The 15,528-nt window shown below is 47.5% G+C and overlaps 1 protein-coding gene across 7 annotated transcripts in view; it reads left to right on the forward strand.

The window, feature by feature from the left end:
* Nucleotides 1–15,528, forward strand: part of TOM1L2 (target of myb1 like 2 membrane trafficking protein) — a 1,130,890-nt gene that overhangs the window by 888,915 nt on the left and 226,447 nt on the right. For all 7 annotated transcript variants that reach the window (XM_069645711.1, XM_069645714.1, XM_069645717.1 and 4 more), the window contains one exon: nucleotides 7,383–7,458. In XM_069645711.1, coding sequence (XP_069501812.1) covers nucleotides 7,383–7,458 — 76 coding nt within the window. The remainder of the gene's footprint in view (nucleotides 1–7,382; nucleotides 7,459–15,528) is intronic.

The following is a 15,528-nucleotide window of genomic DNA, read 5'->3' on the forward strand; positions in this document are numbered from 1 at the left end:
GGGAGCAGAGTCATTTTAACAGCCGTTATCCGTGCCAACCATGACAGTTCTTGCATATCCAAGCGTTTCAGCTCTCCTGCCAGTGCTTTCAATGGGTCTGGAATATTGGACCCATATAGTCTTTCGTATTTGGGGGTTAGCTGTATTCGCAGATATTTTACTGCTTTCTGTTCCCATTTCAACGGATACCTATCCTCCCACTCTGATACTTGTTCTGCCATTTTGGTAACATTAAGTCCCTTAGATTTAGGGTAATTGATATGGAACCCTGATACCCTCGCAAACTCATCTAACAGATCTATGGCCCTTGTTAGTGAGTGTGCTGTGTCCTTCATGTTCTCATGTTCAGGAACATGAGGACGTCATCGGCGTAAGAGCCACCTTTTGAGAACCCCTCGCACCTACCTCCACCCTTGGATTCCCGGATTATCGCGAGCCCTCTGTGCCAGCGGCTCCATGGCCATAGCAAAGATCAGCGGTGATAGCGGACACCCCTGCCTCGTGCCCTTCCGGATGGGGATGCTCTCTGTGAGTCACCCATTAACCATTAGTCGTGTAGATGGAAGTGCAAAGTTAGCCATTACCATGAGGGAAAAGATCGGACCACACCCGAACCTCTCAGAAGTCAGCTGTAAAAACCCCCAGTGTAGGTTGTCAAAGGCTCTGGAGGCGTCCAGCGCTAGTACCAAGAACCGCTGTCCTGTACTCCGGCCCCATTCAATTGCGTCTATGGCTCTACGAATGTTGTCGTATGTGTGTCGCCCTTGTATAAAGCCAGCTTGATCCAGTTGAATTATCCTGGGTAGGACACCTGCTAGTCTACGGGCCAGTACTGCGGAGTAGATTTTCGCATCTCCGGTTAGTAGCGATATGGGGCAGTAACTCGCGCAGTCCACCGGGTCCCTATCCGACTTTAATAGTAATACTGTGGTCGCCGGGCTCATATCTCCGGAGATCCTCCCGGAGTCCCGAATGGAATTAAACAGCTTCGTTAGGGGGCCCACTGGGGTAGCTCTAAACATTTTGTAATACGCATTGCTTAGCCCATCTGGGCCTGGGGATTTATTCCCTTTCAGTGCCCCTATAACCTCTCCCACTTCTTCCTCCATTATAGGTGCTTCTAGCATTTGCCTGTCCAAATCACTAATTTGCGGCAGGGTTATCCGGTTAGGAAATGCTATCTGCGCCTCTTTCTCCAGGTCCTCCCCTTTCAGGTTTTCAGTATAGTATGAATGTATCACCTCCTCCATTTCCTCCTCCCCCAGCACCAGATTCCCTTCCCAGTTTTTAAGTTGGGCTATACGGTTCCTGTTTTTCTGCTGTCTTAATTTGGCTGTGAGGAATCGGTTGGCTTTATCCCCATTTATATAGTAAAATTGTTTAGTTTGCACGAGGAGGTGCGCAGCTTCGTCCGCCAGATGTGCTTCCAAGGCCGATCTAACTTTTTAAAATTTTCACCATGCTCTCTTTGCAAGCTCCTGTTTTTATACTTCGTCTCGGCCTCTGCCACTTTAGTTTCCATGTCCCTCTTCACCCTTTGCTGTCTCTTGATATAATTCGCTGTATGTGTGATAAATATTCCCCTTACAACTGCTTTACTAACGTCCCAAATGGTGGCCCAGTTTACTCCGGGTGTAACATTTTCTTGAAAATAATTCTTCAAGGCCTGTTCTATGTCTGCTCTTAGGGCTACATCTTTCAGGATCACCTCATTTAGACGCCATGGTTTATGGGGCTGTTGCTGTGGGTTCAAAGGTTCCAACGTTAAGAGGACCGGGGCGTGGTCTGATCGGCACCTCACTCCAAACTCTAGTCCCGTGATCTGTGGGTCTAGCGAGCCCGAGATCAGCCCCAAATTGATCCTGGAGTGGCCCCTGTGCTCCGCAGAATAGTGGGTGTATGCTTTTTCTTGTGGGCGAAAGAAGCACCACGTCTCTATTAGATGTAGATCTCTAATGAATTTTGCTGGCGCCTGTCAATGTATGATCATTGGAGGAAGCTGGAAGGGTTTTGTCCATCCCGGCGTCCATCACTCCATTGAAATCCGCCCCCCCCCCCCATCAGGATCTGCCCCACTCCCCATTGTGCGATGATGGGTAGCAATTTCATCAAGAAGCGATCTTGCACTTCGTTGGGGGCATAGATCGATATCAACGTGACTTGTTGCCCCATCAGTTTCCCTCCCACTATCAGATAGCGGCCTTCTGGATCTTTCTTTACAAATTGTTTTTCGAAATTGATACCCTTAGCTAGCAGGATGCCCACTCCTCGTTTTTTCGTCCCACTAGAAGCAAAGTATTGCATAGGAGAAGCCCTGTGTCTTAGCCTGTGTTCATCCTCTGGGAGCAGATGTGTTTCTTGCATCCATACCAACGAGGCCCGCATATCCCCAAGCCTATTCATCATGGATTTTCGTTTCATTGGGGAGTTAAGCCCTTGGACGTTTAATGTGACAAATGTTAATTCAGCCATTCGTATGCTTTGATATACTGTGCTTATCTTAAGTTTCGTGAGCCCTTCCACCTTTTCAGATTTCTCAAGTAGGCCTTGTGTAACCACCACCCTAGTGTCCCAACTCTCCCCCCGCCCCTTTAATTCCAAAACTTAAACTTCCCCATCCCTTTCAAACTTCAACTTTAACCCCCACCATGTTTGTCACAGTAGATCACTGGGATTCTGTGTACCCCCTGGAAATGTGGGGTCTGAAACCCCCCAAACCCACACTCTCCCAGAGCTGTTACCTTTTCCCCCCTCAATGTGGTTTCCCTAAAGTAGTCTATGTATAGAGCTCGGATCCATCATGCCTTTCCAGGCTTGATGCCCCCTCCCTCCCACCCCCTTAGCCTCCCTGTTAGATTCTGCTAATTTCGGGGGAGAACCTTCGGCCATTCCTCCGCCGAGTGATTTTCATCCAGTGTCAGCAGGTGTAGGATCTTTGTTCCGGCCCCTTGCATGCTGGTCGCCATCGCTCTTTCTGGTCTATCCTCCTTTTCTTTGCTTGCAAGCGGGGAGTTGCCTCTGTCGCCGCTCTCGATTCCGCCACTCTCTCTTATGAGGTCATCCATTTCTTCCTCTTTTGTGATTGTGTATCGCTGCCCCTTCCACTCAAAGCAGAGACCCGCTGGAAAAGCCCACCTGTACCGCACGTTCCTGGTTCTGAGCCAGTCTGTGACCACCCTTAGCCACTTTCTCTTTGCTAGGGTAGCCTGGGCCAGGTCTTGATAAAGCTGGATGGATGTGGATGTGAAATTTATCGGTTCTTTTTCCCGGGCTGCTCGCATAATGGTCTCCTTCAGTTGGAAGCGGGGTATCCGGGTCAGCACGTCGGGAGTCAAGTTCTTGCTGAGCTGGAATGTGGAGTACACACCCTGTGTGTATGGTCTAGTACGATTTATTTGTCATCCACCATCCCCAGGAGGTGCCACAACAGGTCCATCATGTACTGTTGCAAGTCGGAGTCCGCCACCGTCTTCGGGATCCCCTGGATTCGTATATTATTGCGTCTGGACCCGTTTTCGGTATCTTCCTGTTTATTTTGGACCCAGTCCATCTGCTTTTCTAGTTCCAGCACTTTCCGGGCCAATTCATCATGCTCCTGTCCTTGTTCCGCTACCGCAGTTTCCATTTCATCAACTTTTTTTTTCCACTGCCATTACCCCCGTTGAGGTCCGCGATGGATTTGGCTAGGCCTGAGGCACTTTCTTTAATGTCTTTTTTAAGCTCTTGGAGCATTGGAAGCAAATCAGATTTCCTTATCGGAGGGTCTTCCGGTTCAATAGAGCTCTCTGGAGGTGGGGAGTGTATTTGTGCCGTTGCCTGCTGCTGGTTCGGCTTCTGTGCCTCTGCAGTCTGCATTAGGGCTTTGATGTCGCCTGACCCAGCTCCTTTTGTTTTCGTTGTTTGCTTAGACATGATGGTCTGTATATCAGATGGCTATGTCTTTACTTTGATTCAGGACCTTGTAGGGTCTGCCTAGCCTTGGTGCCCCCGTTGATTCGACTGTCGCTATTCTCAGCTTTGCAGGGGTGCTTTAATTCAGGACCCCCCTTGTAGGGTCTCCCTAGCCTTGGTGTGCCCGTCAATTTGACTGTTGCTATCCTCAGCTTTGCAGGGGTTCAGGAGCGCCCTTTCTCGTTTCCACCGGGGACCGCCACTTGCTGCCCTGCAGGTGCCTTCTGTAAGCTCTTATGAAGCGTGTCGTTCGCCGTTCACTATCTGTAGCTGTTGCGGGTTACGGCTAACAGGCGGCCGAGTCTATGGGCCTCAGTTTGTGGGGGGTATCGCCTCCTGCTCGTACCTGCTGCTTGCCTCCGGTCTTCTCTCACTTTGCAAACGTGAGAGCTCCTGCTCTCCTGCTCTACCGACGAAGGGTGCTGTCCCTATAATCATATCAGGGCCTTGAAGCCTCCATTACTCTGCTTCTATGGGGTTCTGCTGTGTTGGGCCATAGATCCAGAGCCTGCCTCTGTGTCTGAGCATGTGTTGTAGGCTCAGTTCCTTGAAGGCAGTCTACCCTTACTAGCTGTGGGTAGTGCTGCCTTTTTGGGGCCTGGGTGCGTAGCCTTCATTGACTAATTAGCCTGCGTCTTGATCTGCTCTTTGTGGGGCCCCGGATGTGGTCGCTCTCAGCTGGGGGGCTGCTGCAGCGCATGGGTAGTGGTCCGGGCCGGCTCCGTTCCCAGGAGTGAGCCGGCCCTCCGCCCGATCCCGCCTCCTCCCAAGCGCTCACCGGCTCAGCGCCCCCCTGCCTCTCCTTACTTATGTGGACATCGCGCTGCCCGGCCCCTACGCTGTCAATGCTGAGGCCTCCTTCCAGTTGATGCTCCTTCCCCCGGTCGCGACGGAGGGGAGAAGCGGTGCCGGAGGGGCATCCGAACACCCCTAAGTCCCTGCTGGTTCTGGGGGGGGGGCCGATTCCGTTCTCCAACTGCAGCACCCCCCGCAGCCCGTGTCAGGAGGCTGTTAGGGTTTATCAGGGTAAGCAAACTCGTGTACTGCCTCCAACGCTCTGCTCCCATATTACTCGCGGCTCCGGCCGCCATCTTTGCCATCTTACAGCCGTGCCACGGAGTCCGCTCCAGCTCTGTCAGTTGGGCACCCCAGGATTTAGGACTCCACGGGCTAATGCCGTAGATGATCCTGTGCCCCTGAAGTCCACTGCTGGGGTGAATTTCTACATTAAAAGGGGGTTTTGGGGCCCAGGGCCGAAGGGGGTCCCGAAGCTCACTGAGAAGGCATCCGTCGGCGTCCTAAGCTGGCCACGCCTCCCACACAAGGCAAGTCTTAAGCACCTTACATTTAAGTGCCTTCTTAGTGGCTATAACTTCCATACGAAGAGTTAGTGAACTTCAAGCATTGTCATTGCAGGACTCTTTCTTTGTCATCCACAAGGACAAATTGGTTTTACGCACACACACTATGTTTTCTCCTAGGTTCATCTCCAAATTTCACATAAACCAATCCTTTGAGCTACGGGCCTTCTTTCAGAACCCAACCAGCTCAGCTGAGAAAAAACTCCATACACTAGATGTTAGGGGGGTGGTCCTTTACTATGTAAACAAGACCAGACCGCTAATAAAAACAAACTGTCTCTGTAGCAACAGGCAGAGAAGGGGATTGCATCTCCAAGTTTGCCATCGCCACATGGATAGTCGGATGCATACAGCTCTGTTACTCATTATCAAGCAAAACACTGCCTTCACACCAAGAGCTCACTCAACAAGGGGTACAGGAGCTACTTTGGCCTTTATCGCAAATGTCTCGCTGGACACAATTTGCAAAGCAGCTACATGGAGCTCAGTACATATCACTCCGCATTACTGCATTGACACTCATTCCAAAGCAGATACACAGGTGGAACAAGCGGTTCTAAAACATCTATTTGCAGCTGGACCTTCTCACAACCCACTAACGTCTCCTAACATTGCTTGCTAATCTATGCATAGCATGTGATCCAAGCAGATTCCACAAGCCTCAGAAGGGATACATTACTCACCATAATTGTATTTCTGATGCTTGTATCTGCTAGGATTCACATGCGCCCACCCTTCCTCCCCTCGGAGAGAAGGTGCATGGATGTTTATATGAGCTTTATCTGATACATATCTGCTTGGATAGACCTGTACTCGTGCTACCTCATGTTAGAAACAAAACAGTCTGAGGGACATCGACGCGTGAAGGACCATGGGTACAGTGGACGTCACACTAGGGATAGTATTACTGGCACGACCTGTCGACGTCCCTTTTTCGAATTTCGAAAACAACAACTGTAATACTCTGCAGCTTCCACTAGATGTCGGCCTATGCATAGCACGTGATCTAAGCAGATAAAAGCATCCGAAATAGGATTACGGTGAGTAATGTATTCCGTGTGTGTGTGTGTGTGTGTGTGTGTGTATATATATATTTTTTTTTGTATTTGTTTTTAATCTTTACAGATTTTTTAACAAAGAATTGTAGTTGTAAAAGTTAGTCATGCTGATGTATAAGAACAACAAAAAGTGAGGAAGGTTAGTTCGTTGGTATAGGTGAAACAGTATTTAGGATCTGTGAGCATCACTTTGAGGATATGTTGCATGATATTCACTGTGGCTAAATGCCATTTGTTTGTCGCCTCCTATCAGTTTGTTCCAACAGTTTTCCTCATCTTGAAGGGTGAAAATAGATAAACTGTCTTTCAGGTATCTAAAACGAATGTCTCGCGTCGCTGGGCAGTTCAGGAGGAGATGACGAATAGTTTCCTTTACAGTGGTGGAATATATATATATATATATATATATATCAGTAGAATTCTATTTAATGGGGTTGCATAGCCTATGCAAATCAGAGGGGTATGGGCTTAAAGCAGATAAATGTACAAAGAGGTTAAAGCGGTCATGGGGGATTGTCAAAGTATAAGATTTTGAGAGCACCAGAGTATGTTTTCTTTATTACACTATTGGGCATGACAGTACTACACAAAACGTTTTTGTTGTTATGTGGTTGAAAATCTGCTTTGACAAAAACTCCACTGTAAAGGAAGAATCTTGTAAGTTGCATCTCTTAAGGCTGTGTTGGTTACCAGCAAAATGCAGCATTCAGTTCATTGAGAGTGCTTCCTTCAGATTGTAGGGGAATGTTTTAAGTCTCATGAACACGCCCAATGCTTTATAACAGGTTGTTGAACTCCTCTGATCAGGCCTTTCTTTGGCTTTCATGTTTCTAAAAAGACTCCCCTATGTCTTGTATATTTTTACTTTTGTTAGTTTCTCATCTTGTCTTTTTTACATTGATCGTAGTTGTCGATGCAGAGGACTTTCCTCCTGCTTTGCTTAGGTTTCTCCTGTTTCACATAACACAGATACAAATGAATCAACATTGGTTCTGTTTTGGTCTTGTTTCAGTGTAACATACGAAGATCCACAGGCTCTCGTGGGACTCGCCTCCGCTCTGGATGTGCGGCAGCAAAACACTATTGGGGTAAGTATTTTTATTTTTTTTAAATGTCTTTATTGACATTTATAATATGAAGAAGAGAAACGGGATTTTTTTTTACAAGTAAACATTTAGACAACATAACATTATATTTACAGTTTTACAGATAGTGTAATAGGCAGGAAAAGGAAGGATAGATTCAGAGAAGGGGAGAGAAAAGAAAGAGCAGAAAGGAAGAGAACCATTTTTTAAAAAAATTATTCAACAAAAGGGAATTCTTCAGATATACTATTCCTCAAAGATATTCCATATAGCAGAATTATTTGTCGGCTTTTTTAATCTCTGATAAGTCACTTTTTCTCTACTTGATAGAATGATTAAATCCTGCAACCAACCATCTATGGAAGGCCTAGCATCACTCTTCCAGCATTTTAGGATCTGTTTCTTAGCTACCAACAGAGCTCTATAAGCCCAAAAGAGCTGGACAATAGACAGCCAAATACCTACTTCAAACAAACCCAGCACACATAGCAATGAAGTATGAGGGAGCGATAAATCTAGGACAAGTTCCATACGCTGCAGGACATCATCCCAAAAGCTAGTAATTTTCACACAGGACCAGAACATATGCAAAACAGTACCAACATCTGATTTACAATTCCAGCATATATCATCTTGCAGAAGCTTACAACGTTTCATTTTTTTAAGGTGTCCAATAAATACAATGCACAACCCGTTGTTGAGTAAACCTCAGATCCAAGTCAACTTTGTATCTTTAAGGTCCTGTGCGAATACAATTCCAATCCCCCTCCGACAAGTCAAAACCCAATTCCAAGGTCCAGGTAGCCCTACCCTCCTCAGAAGGAACATTAGCTTCCACCAGCGCAAGAAGTTTATACAGAGTAGAAGCCGAAAGAGGCATACTTTTGGATAAGTGCAGTATAGGTGTAACATTATGCAATGAGGCATTTAACAGTGCAAATAAATTCTCAAAAACTTTTCAAAGGACACAATATCAACGATCTTCAGACATATACAACTTATATTTAAACCTAAGGAACTCAAATGTGAATCTGCCCCAATCTCCATGGGTAAGTATTTCAAGCGAGGATTGCTGGGCATAAGAGGCAGGGACGTAATTTAGGGCCGCCAGGGGTCACACCTGCGACCCATGAGGTCCCCCTTGCTTCTCCTTTGGTCTCCCTTGCTACCTCTAAAAAAGAAAAAAAAGTGTTTTTTTAAATTGAGGCTCCTGGGCTGTTTCTGTAGTGGCTGGTTTTATGATAGCTATAGCCGGTAACATAGCTCAGTGGGTTGCGTGCTTGCTGCTGCAATGTGTGTGTGATCTGCAGGTTTGACTCCCGGCAAGGTCAACGCAGCCTTTCATCCTGCTGAGGTTGATAAATGAGTACCAACACAGGTTGGGTAATGGTGTACGTATATTTGTTCTATATGAAGTGCTTAGGTGTAAGTCTTATATAATAACACATGATTATCGTTTGGCCTAGGACGTCTACTTGCATTCACAATAATTTGGTGATATGGGCCTATACGTGCTGATATTAATAAAACCTATGGTGCTACATTCTTGTATAAATGTATATCACTTTACAGTTATATTGTAACCATATTGTTCAGTGTGTACTTAGAAACAATACTGCGTGATGCCATTTCCTGTTTTGTCAAGGGGTGAAAGGTCGTGTCCCATCACTTCCTGTGATGTCACTTTGGGGTGGGGTCAAATGAGATCACTTCCTGTGATGTCATCAGAGGTCAAGGGTCATGTGATGTCCCTTCCGCTACCCCTGACATTTTGGTGAAATGACGTCCCTGGTAAGAGGGGGTCTATAGCTGCAAAGACTAATCTAAAGATATGTTCAACCTTCCACCCCAAAGATTGGAGATGGTTAAATTGCACAGTGAAAACATGAGTACTAGTTCACCAGCCACTCTTGAATTACACCCCCAGATTGGCCCAGCTCCCCTTGTTTAACACAACTGATTTCACACTCAAATATTGTTAGGGTGTATGCTTTGTTTGTATTTAAAATATAAATATAATGTCTTTCTTAGCACACTCAAAGTGCGATAGTCGCTTGTTTTGTTCCTCCCCTCCCTTTCTGCACCTCTCTCCCTCACCTTTTGTTTTCTCCAGCTCTACCAGAAATGTCTTCAGGCTTAGTACGGAAGTTGCCTGTCTGTTTCCATTTCCTTCCCACTCTCCCCCTCCCTTCCTTATCTATGTCTTAGCTCTTGCACTATCTGAAATGTCGTCAGGCCGAATACAATAGTTAATTTCACATCCTTACTGTTCATGGCCTGTAAGAATGTAATTGTATTTTCCCTTGTTCCCTCCCTTGCCTTGAAGCGCTTTGAAACACATTGTGTATAGGTGCTATATAAATAAACTATCATATCATATGGTGCATTCCCATAACCTTTTTAAGCACCACAGAGCTAAACTTGAAAAACATGGGCACAGGTAGATAGATACTGGCTCAAGATTAGAATCGGACAATGCTTTGAGCAGACCTCCAGCAAAACAAAACAGATTCCTTTGAACAGAGCAGCACATTGATACTCACTACTATGGACCGCATTCCACCCTCCCTATTTGTTTGAGCAGTCCACCTGCTAAATCAAACACGTTGATTTCAGCAGATAACCTGCTACATCCCGCCAACGGCTTCGAAAAAACGACCTGCTACATCCCAACACATTGCTGGGAGAAGACCTCATGCTGCAGCAATACTATACATAATAGGATACTCTATTGGCATGACACTTAAATACAATGGGGAAGATGGATTATTTAATCATTCTTCATTTGGGAAAAATCCATTAAGAAAGAAACATAAAAGTCAAGTGGTCCTACAGAGCACCCTTCTGCCATTAATGTTGGCTTTGCTGCACGTGGCTCTGAAAAACAAAAAGGGTGACCGGTGTTTGTATGATACAGGGAAAGGCAGATGTGTAAAATCCGTGGTGTTGATGAGTGCAGTTCAGAAGCACCCGTTACCTGTGTGCCAGTATGGAACTGTTGTGTTAGTTGGAGAGTAATGGGCTGGGGTGAGTTTACCATAAGCATAGACCCAGAGTTGGGATAGCGATTGATGCAGTGGGGGTTTTGATAGAATCTGGGCACGGTTGGAGTCTGTGTTTTAGTACACAAGACCCTGTGGACCATCATCTGGGTATTGTGTGTGGTTTAACATTGAAGATTGTAGCAGTGAGGAGGTAGCAAGGGAGGAGCAAAGTAGGAAGGAAGCAAGGGTAGTTTGGGTCCAAAGACTGCCTCTGGTGTAGGGCATAAGTCATTCCTTAGTTGCTGGAATTGTAGTGTGGCGTGGAGTGTCATAGGAGAGGAGATGGTATTTTTGGCAAAGGTAGGCTGGGCGTATGAAAGACCAATTTCTTGTTAGGATTTTGATTTGGGGGTCACAGTCCTTATTCACCTTGAGAGAGGGAAAATGAAGTTCCAGTCATATAAGTATGCAGAAATGTGGTCCCCCAAGTGGTTTGTAGCGCAGCCTAGTGTTTGTTTGGTTATTTAAGCACCTGGCCCCTGAAAGAGACAAAAGGAAAAGGTAAATACTCATTGTGTTAACCTTAGTCTGTTGTGGTTTATTCAGATTAATAATTGAAGAAACACATTTTGAGCGGTTTCCTGAATGTCAGGTGGTTCTCTTCAGGTTGAGTTGCTTAAGTAGGGACTTCCAGAGTTTGGTATCCAGTAGGGAGAATGACAAGCCTCCTAGTCTTTTACTGCTGAAGCTAACCACTATTACTAGAGCAGTGTTACTGGTCTTTGGGGTCCTAGATGGTGTGCAGTACTTGTAAAGGAAGCTGGGCCCTTTCCATGGTAAATGCGGTGGGTGATACAGAAGGTGTTCTTTTCCTGATTGGTAGCCAGTGGAGTGTGCCTATAGCTGGGGTTATGTCTTGTAACCTTTTTTTCTGATGTTTGTTAATCTGCTTAGATTGACATGCTGTGCATAGTCCGACATCCAGTGGTCACTGCGGAGTATTGCATTTTGTTTTTCGTAGTCGAAAAGGGGACGTCGACAAGGCGTGTCTGTAACACTATCCCTATAGTGACGTGCAGTGTACCCACAATCCCTCACACGTCGAGGTCCCTCAGATTGTTTTTTTCCGCCCAGATATTGGTCCCTATACACAGAGCTCCTCGAGAGACATTGCAAAAAACTTTATTCGACCTTTGGTCGCCCTTAACTTATATTATTACTTAAATCCCTCCTTCGGCGTCGTAGCTGCAAAGCTGTTCACCGCCGATCAAGATCTCCAACGGCGGTGCCTTCAACGGAGGAGGTTGTTCGGCGTTCGCCGAACACGTGGCCTGGCCTCGACGGCCAAATACAGTAGGGAGAGTGGGGTCTTGGGACATTTATTGTTTCTCTTTGAGAATGCCTTTCCTTTTCCCCTCCCTTTCCTTCGGGGTTGTTGTCACATGCAATCTGTTCCTCAGCTATGGAGAGGACACCCTCTAGGTTTTGCCCGCATTGCAAAGGCAAATTTACCTGGAAAGACGAGCATAAACGGTGTAACCGTTGCTTGCCCCTCGACCACAAAGAGGACGGCTGTGCGGCCTGTCAGCTCCTTAAACCGAAGACTTTGAAAGGGTCAAGAGGTGGGCAGCCTATGCCATGTCTAGGTCTGATTCATCACCCGCCGCCGCTGAAAGTGACGAGGAATGTGGCAACCCGACGTCCGTTTCGGAAGTCGTAGACCTCTCTAAGGAGCGTTCACGCTCCTCGTCTGTCCCGAGCTCCGACAAGCTCGGCTCACGCCCTGCTTATGAGGGATGAACACTCCGGCAACAAGGACGCAAACAGAAAACACTCCCATAAACACACAACCCACGGCTCTTCCTTGTCGAAGACAAAGAGAGCATTAGCGCCAACGGAGACGCAGGTCCTACCGGCGGCCTCCTCAGACCGTAAGAGTCTGAAGCCCCCCTCGCAACTGCAAACGCGACTAGCGACTGGGCTACCCCCAGATAAGGGTGCTATCACTAAACCGCCAGACGACGTGCACCAGCAGAGAGCGCCCGTCGGCATAGAGCAAGCAACGCCTGTAACGTCGACGCCAGAGGTACCCTCGACAGACAGTTTAGTTGTCGAGAGCCTGGCGTGGATTATTTCCACCGATAGCCAGAGACGGACGGCGAAAGAGACGTCGGTTACTGCTCATAAGGCCGGGAGACACCGAAAAGGTCAGAAGGAAGGCAGGAACAGCCCGCTCCGCCGAGAGGGAATCCTAGCCTACCAGAAGGCTTTTCAGAAGGCGAGGGGAACCTCTCTTCGACGTTATGGGATAGGTCGATGCGTTTTCTAACGGAAGCCCCTTCCTTTTCTCCCCCTGACCGCTCTGGGGTACCTCAAGAAACCCTAGAGAGACTCCAGTTCTGTATGGGCAAAATGGAGAGGTTTATGGAGACTCAGAACCTTCCATCACCCAAGAGATCAAGAGAGGGACCTCAGGAGGGTCCCAGGGCCAAGTACCCCAAGCTGTTTGATCCCCCCCCCCAAGAGGATGTAGATTTATATGATCTCACTGGAGAGGACCTCCACTTTCAGGAGGATGACAAATTCTTAGGCAATGAAGGGGAACAAAACGTAGAGGAGGAAGGTTTTGAAGACAACCCGCATATGGGTGATAAGGGCTTCGGAGAAGACCCAGAAGAAGGCGCTTCACAGCCCTGGCAGTCCCCATCAGCGTTTTCAGACCCTGAAGCCATAAACCTGTCCCCACCCAAGGACTCACCTATTAGGAATACATCTCCTATAGACGATCAACCTACCTTTAATGCACTCCTAAGCAAGGCAGCAGCGCATTTTGAGATCGAGACCGGGGAAACTTCTCCTGACATCGACTTTGTAGAAAAGATCATTAAGGAGAAACCCCCTGTCAGCCAAACCGTTCCCCTCCTTGCCTCAGTAAAGAGACAAATTATTCCTTCACTATCCCCTCCCGCGTTGATCAGAGGGGTCAACCCGAGGATAGAAAAATTATTTAGTCCTTCTCCATCGGACCCGTTATACATCAGGGGCCACTCTGTACCAGACTCCTTAGTGGTGACAAATACCAGGAAGAGAGCAGGGGTCCCGCTGTCAACTAGCGAGGCACCACCAGATAAAGAGGGTAAAAAATTGTATGCCCTGGGAAAGAGGATTACAGCCTCAGCTGCCTGTTCCGCAAGAATTGCCAACAACTCTTTGCTGGCAAGTTACGCAGATGCACAATGGAGCAAACTACGCAAGGACATTGAGGAGGTACCGGAACCCCTACATACTCGCCTTCTAGCCATGGTGACTTAAGGGACCTTAGTCAACCAAAGCATCATTAAAAATACTCTGGATGCTGCAGAGGCGGCTGGGCGTTCCCTAGTCCAAGGAATCCTACTCAAACTCCATGTATGGCTACGTAATTCAGGCTTTAAACCTGAAACGCAAGCATCTCTTATTAACAAACCTATAGAAGATGCAAACCTCTTTGGTAAGGCGGTGGATGAGGCACTAGAGACCGCAAAGAAGGAATTTGTCACAATCAAGACACTAGATCAAATTTCAAGGTCTCCCAACAAACGTGGTTATGGTAACAAATGTTTTTTTCGAGGCCAACGCCAGCAGCAACAACAGCAGCAGCAATACTCTGCAGGTAACTGGTCCTCTAACCAAGGCACCAGTGGACAATATAACCAAAGAGGACAACTTCGTGGCAAGGGAAGAGGTCGGGGTCCCACCCCTAGAGGTTCCCAAGCCACCAACACCAAATGACTCAAAGATTTGGGTCCCCTCCCATGCTTCGCCAGTCAGGGGCCGGTTAACATCCTTTCTTCCAGCATGGGAGGGTATAACATCAGACAGCTGGGTACTATCAACCATAGCCCGCGGCTAGTGTATAGAATTCAACAGTTCCCCTACGTACAGACCCCCAAGGGGACGACGCATGTCGCCAGAACACCTCGCCATCCTTCTTCAAGAAGTGGACCAACTACTAGAAAAAGGAGCTGTAGAGGTTGTGCCTCTATCCCAGGTAACGGAAGGTATTTATTCAGTGTACTTCCTTGTACCCAAAAAGGACTTAACCATGCGCCCTGTACTAGATTTGCGCCCAGCGAACAAATTTGTCAAACCTCAAAAATTTCGTATGGTGACTCTACAGGAGGTAATCCCCCTGCTTTCACAGGGAGATTACATGGCAACACTGGACATGAAAGATGCATACTTTCATATTTTAATGTTGCCAGCGCATAGGAAATACCTCAGGTTCATGATAGAGGGCAAACACTACCAGTTCAGAGTGCTACCCTTCAGCATAGCATCAGCGCCGAGAGTATTCACGAAGGTACTGGCAGTGGCAGCGGCCCACCTGCGCAGGTTGTCCATCCCAGTATACCCTTACCTCGACGATTGGCTCATAACAGGGGATTCTTACGAAACATGCTTCTCAAATACCCAAAAGATTGTAGACCTTTTTGTTTCAACTGGGCTTCTCCATCAACGAGAAGAAGTCCAGCTTAGACCCCAGCCAGATCAAACAATTCCCAGGGGCTCTAATTCTAACAAAGGACGGCCTTGTCTTCCCCTCCAACGAGAGGGTCCAAAACATGCTGTTTCAAATCCCTCAATATGTGGCCGGTCGAGAGGTGACGGTACGCAAAGCAATGCGCTTACTAGGAATGATGGCATCATGTATTTATTTGGTACCTCACGCGCGCCTGCTCAACAGCCAGTGGTGTCAGGCAAGTGGACAATGGGACGGTCTAGTGGTGGTCTTGCAGGCCTTGGTTCTCTCGCTACGGTGGTGGTCAAAGGAAAACCTGGTAATAGGGAAACCATTCGCCACCCCCGCAGTGGAAGCCACTCTAACCACAGACGCATCCCTCACAGGATGGGGGGCTCACCTATCCCATCAGACTGCTCATGGAGTCTGGACTGAGTGTAACATCCAAGCACATAAACTTACTGGAGCTACTAGCTCTGTTCAAGGCACTGAAAGCCTTCCAGGCACACCTACAAGGGAAGACAGTGATGGTCCTCACGGACAGCACCACAGCCATGCACTACCTCAACAAGCAGGGGGGCACTCACT

This window comes from Ambystoma mexicanum, chromosome 2p (genome assembly GCF_040938575.1).
Source record: "Ambystoma mexicanum isolate Mex_15411 chromosome 2p, UKY_AmexF1_1, whole genome shotgun sequence".
Lineage (NCBI taxonomy): Eukaryota > Metazoa > Chordata > Amphibia > Caudata > Ambystomatidae > Ambystoma > Ambystoma mexicanum.